General features: G+C 36.7%; 1 protein-coding gene across 1 annotated transcript in view; it reads right to left on the bottom strand.

The window, feature by feature from the left end:
- The window catches only part of PSMD1 (proteasome 26S subunit, non-ATPase 1), a 118,342-nt gene that overhangs the window by 19,516 nt on the left and 90,406 nt on the right, over nt 1-8,420 (bottom strand). The window contains exons 17-20 of the mRNA XM_019628216.1: nt 5,567-5,736; nt 3,730-3,822; nt 1,939-2,025; nt 1,266-1,412 (exon numbers count right to left, since the gene is read on the bottom strand). Of these exons, the coding sequence (XP_019483761.1) occupies nt 1,266-1,412; nt 1,939-2,025; nt 3,730-3,822; nt 5,567-5,736 (497 nt within the window). The remainder of the gene's footprint in view (nt 1-1,265; nt 1,413-1,938; nt 2,026-3,729; nt 3,823-5,566; nt 5,737-8,420) is intronic.

Genomic DNA, 8,420 nt, shown 5'->3' with positions numbered 1-8,420 from the left:
TTAACCAACGTGCCACTCGGCCAGGTCTATTTCGATCTCTTTACTTATTATAGGTCTATTCAGATTTTCCATTTCTTCTTGAGCCAGTTATAATAGTTTGTGTTTTCCTAGGAATCTGTCTATTTCATCTAAATTACTTAATTTGTTGGCATACAGTAATTCATAGTGTTTTCTTATAATCCTTTTTATTTCTGTAAGGTTGGTAGTAATGCCTCCTCTGTTTCCTGATTTCAGTAATTTGAGTCCCCCCCTTTTTGATTAAACAGGCTTACTCATATTTATTTGCCATATATAGTAAGAATAATTATAACAATAACCAACATTTATTGTATATTTTGTGCCAGACATGGTACTAGATGCTTATATGAATTACTGATTTTATTTTTATAAGCCTGATATAGACAATATCTATAATAATGGTATAGATGTAATAATAATGGTCATCAACTCTCATTTTATAGATGAAGACATAGAAGCTTGGAGAAATTAAGTAATTTGTCACCAATCCAGGGCTAATGCAATTTTTTAAAATCTTTCATCTCTTTTAATAAATAGGCTATTTTTTAGAGCAGTTTTAGATTCATCGCAAAACTGAGTGGAAAGTATAGAGATTTTCCATATACCACTGGCCCCACTCATGTATAGCTTCTAACATTATCAGCACCCTCTATCAGAGTGGTACATTTGCTATAACTGATGAACTACATTGACACATCATTATCACTCCAAGTTCACAGTTTACATTACGGTTCGCTGTTGGTGCTATATATTCTATGAGTTTGGACAAATGTATGACATTTATCTATCATTATAGTATCATAAAGAGTAGTTTTACTTCCCTAAAAATCCTGTGCTCCACCTAGTCATCTCTCCTTCCCTCCCTCTAACTTATCTCCTTTTTTCATTTTCAATCTACATAAAAGTTTGTCAATTTTGTTAATCTTTTTAAGAAACCAACTTTTGGTTTTGTTGATTTTCTGTATTGCTTTCCTATTTCTCTATGTCATAACTATGCTGTATTATGAACTTCTATGGCATAAACCTCTGGAAGATGAAGGATATTTGAAGTATTACACAAAGAAAAGAAAAGCTCCCTGATAACTATATGGAATGGAAGGAAATGTTCTCTCTTTTGCTAAGAGATTTATTAGTACTGAAGCGTTTTCTCCACTACTGTGGAGATTTATCCTTTTCTATCAATATATTCCATTGTACTATGGGTTAATATCCCACAGGTGTATAGCTAAGGGCCACAGGTAACTTACTGGTTTGAAAGGCTGGTATCTACAGGTCTCTGGCATGGTCAGAACCTTAAGCTGGGCAGGCATAACTCGGGCTGGGTTATCCAATAACTGGAAGTTTGGCTCAGGTTCTTTTTTCTTCTCTTTTTCTTCCTTTTTCTCTGCCTCGTCCTAGAAAATATTAAAAAATTGCCAAAAACGGTTCGCTTCTGTTCCACATCACTGAATAATGTTTGATAATTTTACTAAGCAACTATTAGGTATAAAAAGTAGTTAGGATTAGATACAACGGAGGTACAACTAAAGTAATATCAGACTCAGCAGAGGGAGAGGATATCCCTGCTTGGGGGTGAGAATGGTATTTAACATGGTTTAAAAGGAAGAGTAGGTTTTTTTTTTTTTTTTTACTAGCAGAGATCAGAAAAAAAGGGTCTATTTAAGCAAATGACCCATTTCAGTTGTCATTTCCTCCAAGAACTCTTTCCTGATTTGTACCATGAAATGTTCTTTTCTTCCCATGAATGAAAATAATTTCTTAAGTCTCTTCCAATTAAAATTTTATGAGTTTTTATGATTGGAACAGGATAATTATTTAAAGGAAGCCAAGAGCATGGTATAATAACGTTTAAGTAAGGAAGAACGTAGACCATGGCAGAGATAGATAAATCAGCCCATATGACCACCAAGTTATACCTACCACTTCCATTTTCTCCTCCTCTTTTTTTTCTTTTTCTTTTTCTTTCTTTTTAGCCTTGGCAGTAATAGATAACACAGCTGTGGAAACCTAAAGGAAACGAACAGACAGGGTAAACCATTATAATCCCTTATCTATATAAAAATGTACTAGTCCAAAGAGAACTCAGTCCCACAATACTATTCTATTTCCTGGCAGCAAGTATCATAAAGAACAACATAATCAAGGAATAAATGGGAAAAGCAAGCAGGACATTTATTCACATAATTTATTACTATAGTTATCAAGTGAAGCTTGTGTCCAATAGAACTTTTTTTTTAAAAAATCTGAAGCTTACGTTGGATGTGGATTTGCTATCATGAGCTTCTAAAATAGAGATTTGGGTACTGTACCCTTTTTCACTTTACAGGGAAAGCACTGGAAAACATAAAAATTTCTTTCACACCTGGTCGTAAAGATACTCTCATTGGACTAGATGCCCTGGAAATACACAGTGGGTGAATGATTAGCCTGGAATTCTCCTCCTTGATGGGCTTCATTGAAATCAAAGGTGAAACAGGGCCTCTGAAAGGCTGGGCAGTATTGGCGCAAACTGACTTTGTTTCAGACCCAAAACAGCTGATGAAATAAGATGTTGTCATCAAAGGATATTTATTATCCACCACCCTCAAATTAGGTCAATTATATAATTATCCCTACTTAAACACAAATTTACAGCAAATAATCAACAACTGGCTAATATGGAACATTATCTTGAGAGAAAGAACCACTTTGCTAAACATAAGGTATCATGAAGGGTAATTTTACTAAGAAAACTTCAGGGGCAAGTTCAGCTCTCTAATTCACCAGTTTGATTTAACATGTATTGACGAACGTCCTCATACACTGCTGGTAGGAGTATAAATGTTTATATCCATTTTGAGGGAAATTTAGTTAATACCTATGAAAATAAATAATGTGCATTACTTTTTTTTAAAATTGGTGAACAGTGTGCTTTTCCAGGACCTATCAACTCCAAGTCAAGTAGTTGTCTTCAGTCTAGTTGTGGAGGTCACAGCTCAGTGGCCCATGTGGGGATCGAACCGGCAACCTTGGTGTTATGAGCACTGCACTCTAACCAACTGAGCTAACTGGCTGCCCCAATGTGCATTACTTTTGATCAAGCAATTCCACATCTAAGATACTAACCTACAGATATATTTGTACTAGTGCACAAATATATGTATATAAAGACTCTTATTCCAGTTTCATTTGTGACAGTGACAAATTAGAAATAACCTTAAATATCCGTCAGATAAGGTGCTGGTAAGACAAATGATATATACGTAAAGCGACTGCTTTGCAGCTTTGGAAGAAAACAAGAGCCATATACACTGAAAGTTTTAAAGACAAACTGTTTAAGTGAAAACAATAAGATGCAGAATATTGGGTTGTCGGAAAAGTCATGAGGTATTTTTTCTACGTTTTTCGTTGCAAAAATACATCATGACTTTTCCGACAACCCAAAAGTATATAGAGGATAATTCTATTTGTGGTATAAAAAGTATTGATAGCTGCAGAGAAAACATTTGGAGAGATTCACAAATTGTGATTCCTGCAACATGGGACTTGAATGACCAGGAGAGAAAGAGGGCTCTTACTTTATTCTCATACAATGTTAGATTTTACCTTAAGAAGTATTACTTTAAAAGTGTCTAATTTAAAATACAAAAATATGTAAAACAAACTCAAATGAAACACTAAACAGTTCCTATATATAAGTACAGATGCTGCTCAAAGGAACAAAGAACCTACCTTTTCCTTCTCTTTTTCTTTTGGTACTTCCAGAGGAGCAGGATATGCAAATGTGGATGGTTTACAGTTCGATTTATACTGCACTTTCGGCATCTGAAGACAAAAGAATTACCCCCTCCATTAAAATAATCAAAATCAAGATTTAAGTATTATATACTCTTAAGCATACAAACGCAAAGGGATGCCAGAAGTTTCAATTCAGGCAAAATGTTCAATTACAGTGCTATTCAATTTATGTTATCATTCCTCCCTTAAATAAGGCATTTATATTCATTCTTTCAGTGAGTTAGTTTTGTGGTGCTTTACAGAGCTACCTGCAGTTCCTATACTTTCCTGAAGCTCTGTGCCTTTGAACAGACATCCTTTTATCTCTTTACTGAGCATGCACCCTGCTTCAGCGGGTTAACTCCCACTTGCGGTGTGAGCATTAGATCAACTGTACCTCCTTTTCAAGTGTTATGTGATCATCTAGCCTGCATAACTAACGTCCACATCCCTTCCGTGCACCACACTAACACCTGTATAAGTTTGTATACAGTTTCTACGCCATATAATCATACTGTACAAGATTCTATTATAACATGAGCCTGATGCACAAGTCAGCTTCACATCACTAATTGACCCGGTTTAAAGTTCTCTTGTCTGAATTTTTCTGTTTACCTAGTTTGCACTGATCAAGAATGGCAATAAGCATCATATATACTAGGTCAAGAATTCTTGTCTTCCCATCCCATTTTCACTGTGAAGAACAGAAACAGAGGTCATAAAATTGTGTGCCATAGGAGTAATTCCGTAAAGATTATACAGGATGTTTAACCACAATGTCAAAGGTTAGGGGTTGGGAAACCAAAAGATTCTTGTTTTGAGAGATAAAACTGCTCAATATTTTCATATGTGAGTAGTTTAATGCTGAAATACTGAAAGGATAATTGGCTGTACTGCTATACTGAAAAGAATCAATTCAATGAAATACTTAATCTTTATCAGCCATTTTTTTTGGCCCCAAATTTTTTCACTCTTGAGAACTTAACCGAACATTTTAACAACAGTGATGACCAGATGTAAGAGTTACTTAAGGTTAAAAAGGTCTTTTGAGAGGATGGAAGAGCAAGGTGAATGAATCATCGGGCCATAGGACTGAGAAAGAACCTAAGCACAAACCCCATTTAAAAAGGATGGTGTGATGACAGGGGATGTATCACCTTAAGTCCTTGACTTAAGTGACTAGTTTCTTTCTGTCAGATTCCCTGGCTCCCTGCAGTTGGTGGTGTTTTTTGCCACTACCAAAGGGAAATCTTTGTTTTTCCCTTTAGTAATAATCCTTTCTTCCATCAAATACTCTAGCATCAAATAACTCTGAAACATGTCCTTGTCTCAAACCTTCATTCCTTATTAAGATTTCGTTTAGGTCCTCTTTTTTCCTTGCCCAGATTATTGCAATGCCATTGTAATGGATTTCCATCGATACCAGGCTGATGCTTCTAGAATGCAAACCTCATTATGCTATTTACCTGCATGAAATCCTTCCACAGCTCCCACAGATTTTTAGTATTAATAAAGTTCATCAAAATGATCTATAAAGCTTTTTCATATTTTCATGTTTTGTCCTCTCTCTCACCATTCCCTCTCAATTGATTTACCCAAGGTTACAAAGTTAGTAAGGAGGCTTGATATTCAAAATTTCAACACATTCCACTCAACACGGTGATGACTTAATTTGAAGGGGAAATAATTTATTGATGAGATGCCACCTCATCTTTAAAATTTCATGAAAATCCTCATGAGTGGGTGGTGAACAGAATACAATGAAGAAGAAAGTGAGGTCTCACAAACATACCTTTAAGTCCTTGTTAAGGCCAATGACACAGGTAGGGGTATAAGCCAATGACAGGAAGTGTGAAAGAGGAAACCAGAACCAGAACTGCGTAAAGACAAGGACGCCAACCACAGAAGGCATATGGGTGTGGCCAGTCCTGGACTGCAAGGAGATTGTGACATTATGACCACCTGCAGAAAAAGAGAAACCATGAACATGAATCCATGAGGTCAATAATAAAGATTTCTAAGTACTGCACTAGGGAAGCATTTGTGATTATTGTAAGAGTATAGTTCATAAAATCTAACATGGTGTTGCTGAAATTAGTCAGCCAGTGAGCAATCCAGAGTCTCCAAAACTGGAAGTACTGTATTTTAACTGGATTCAAGGGTAAATCTAGGTCTTCTTTCTATATAGGAAGGCATTGTTCAGAAAATAAGCCTGAAGGATTCCAAAACTGTATGTTAAATTAAATATTAGTCTATATTATACATAGACTTTTAATGTACTAATAAAAAGTAAAATTTTAATACACATCATATTTGCAAAAAATAGCAAAGAGGCAAAAGGTAGACACTGTTTGCTTAGTTTTACTCTTCCTGCTTTAGTCATGTGTAAATGCAGGCAGCTCCAGCATTAACTAGCTGTGTGACCCTGGACAAATCACTTTACCTCCAAAATAAGTCTTTTTCTCTATTGGTAACATCAAGGTTTGAACTTGAGCACTTGAACTAGAGCACTACCACTAACAAGAAAAATTTTAATCTCCAATTGAAATTATTTTGAGAAAGCACAAAATATAAAACAATGACATTAGAGCTAATTCTAGTTAATCAGAAATTTGGGCTGTTGATAGGGTATGTGGCTTGGAACCAGACCTGTCCCGCTATCTACTGCCACATCCCCTAGACCAGGGGTCAGCAAACTGCGGCCCGCGAGCCACATGCGGCTTTTGGGTATGTACATGTGGCTCTGAAGTAAAACTGAAAATGAAAATAAAACTATCATAGTTTCATTTATAAAAATTTTAAAGGATATTATTCACATAATGGTGATTTCATCTTTTTTTTCATGCGGGAATCAAACTGGTAACCTTGCTGTTAAGAGTGCACACGCTCTATCCACTGAGCCATCTGGGAGGCAGCTCAGCTCAAGGTGCCAAATTCAGTCCCAGCCGTGGATGGGCGTAGCCCACCATCGAACAGGCAATCTTGTTATTAGGAGCACATACTCTCACCAGCTGAGCCATCCTGCCACCTGTTGGCAGCTCAGCAACAGCTCAGCTCGGATGAAGCTCACTGGCCCATGTGGGAATTGAACCAGCGACCCTGTTGCTTAGCGCTTGTGCTCTTAAGCAAACTCTTAACCAACTGAGCCACTTGGCCGGCCCCAACGGCTGGATCTTTATCAGGTCTTTTTAAGATGAGGTTCTTGGAGGCTATTAGGGGATGCAAACTTGAATACCTTTAGGAAGCAATCAGGTAAACAAATGAGAAAACTTGGGCTGGAAGCAGTGGGGATTGAAGCAAACTGGAAAGCTCACGTCCTATTTAAAGAGGACATGTTACTAGGGGAGTAGGTCACTAGATAATTTTGTTTTAAAAAGCAGGCTTGAAGACTCGAATCTGGATTTTGAACAAAAGTTTGCAAATTTTTCCAGGCAGACAAAACAAAACATGTTTAAGTCAGATTTGGCCCATGGGCTGCTGTGTTGCAGCCGCTGGTCTATATGGTAACAGTGTCAGTGCTGAACCTCAGAACTCTGAGACGCAAATCTTTTAGTTTACATAACAGCCCATAAAAATGGGCTCTCTGTGCCTAGGCACCATCATAATTCGATTTCCAATTCTGGATCCCTGTTGCTCACTTCTCTAATCTCAGTATCTCACCGAGGCCTTCATGTTTTGCTTGGAGTCAGGAAGTGAGTATCAACTTTACTAAACCAAAAAGCATTTAAAGTTTTTATAAGAATCAGGGATCTACTGCCCAACCAAATAATCTAGATTTTCTGAATACTCCACTACAGATATTTAAGATTTTATCTGGAAAATAAAAAATCAGGCATAATTTAATTTTGTTTTTCCAATAGGAATGAGTTATATACATTTATTGTCTGCTTGTACTCATCTCTACTCTAACCCCCACATTCACTGAATGCTTACTACATATTGAGAATTTTGAACAAAATACTGAAAAAGACCCCAAGGAGCCTCCAGTCTAGTAGAGAAGACAGATAATTAAATAATTAAAATAAGGCATAAAAGTATTTATGATAGTTATAAACCTGGGCACACCAGTGGGAACATACAGCCAAGCATGGTACTTAACCCAGGGGGAGTCTGGGGAGAAGGGGGAAAGGCTTTCTAGAGAATGCAATATTTGATCTAAGTTTTGAAGCTAAATTTCCTTTTATTTCAATGAAACCTATTTTCTTCAGACTTAGAAACTAAACTAGCCTCTTGTTCTAACAGTCTGAGTTTCAGGGAGAGTTTATCCTATTGATAGTGTTTACACAGTTTTACAAACTTCAGTCATAAACCTTAATCTTCAGCTTTTTTCTCTGAAGAGACCAAATCATTGAGTGAGTTCCCATAACTTTGCTCATTCCTCTGTAGTTGTCCTCTCCACATTTGTTCTGTTACCGTTAACTTCTGAGAGGCAAAATGCAGGACTACAGATTTCTCTAATGTAGTTAGCATAGTTTTATAGGCGGATAGGACAGCAAAGTAAAATGGGGCACGGGAATCCTTTCATGCTCACAATAGTGAACATGACAGTTCAGACTTTTATGTACTAAGTACTAAAATACTGAACGCAAAGCCATTATAAATAGAGAAATGAACAGAAGCATCAAACTTGATTGGTCCATGACAAG

The sequence above is a fragment of the Hipposideros armiger genome, unplaced genomic scaffold (genome assembly GCF_001890085.2).
Source record: "Hipposideros armiger isolate ML-2016 unplaced genomic scaffold, ASM189008v1 scaffold_17, whole genome shotgun sequence".
NCBI lineage: Eukaryota > Metazoa > Chordata > Mammalia > Chiroptera > Hipposideridae > Hipposideros > Hipposideros armiger.
The sequence above is the reverse complement of the archived record's forward strand: the minus strand, read 5'-3'. Positions and strand labels throughout refer to the sequence as shown.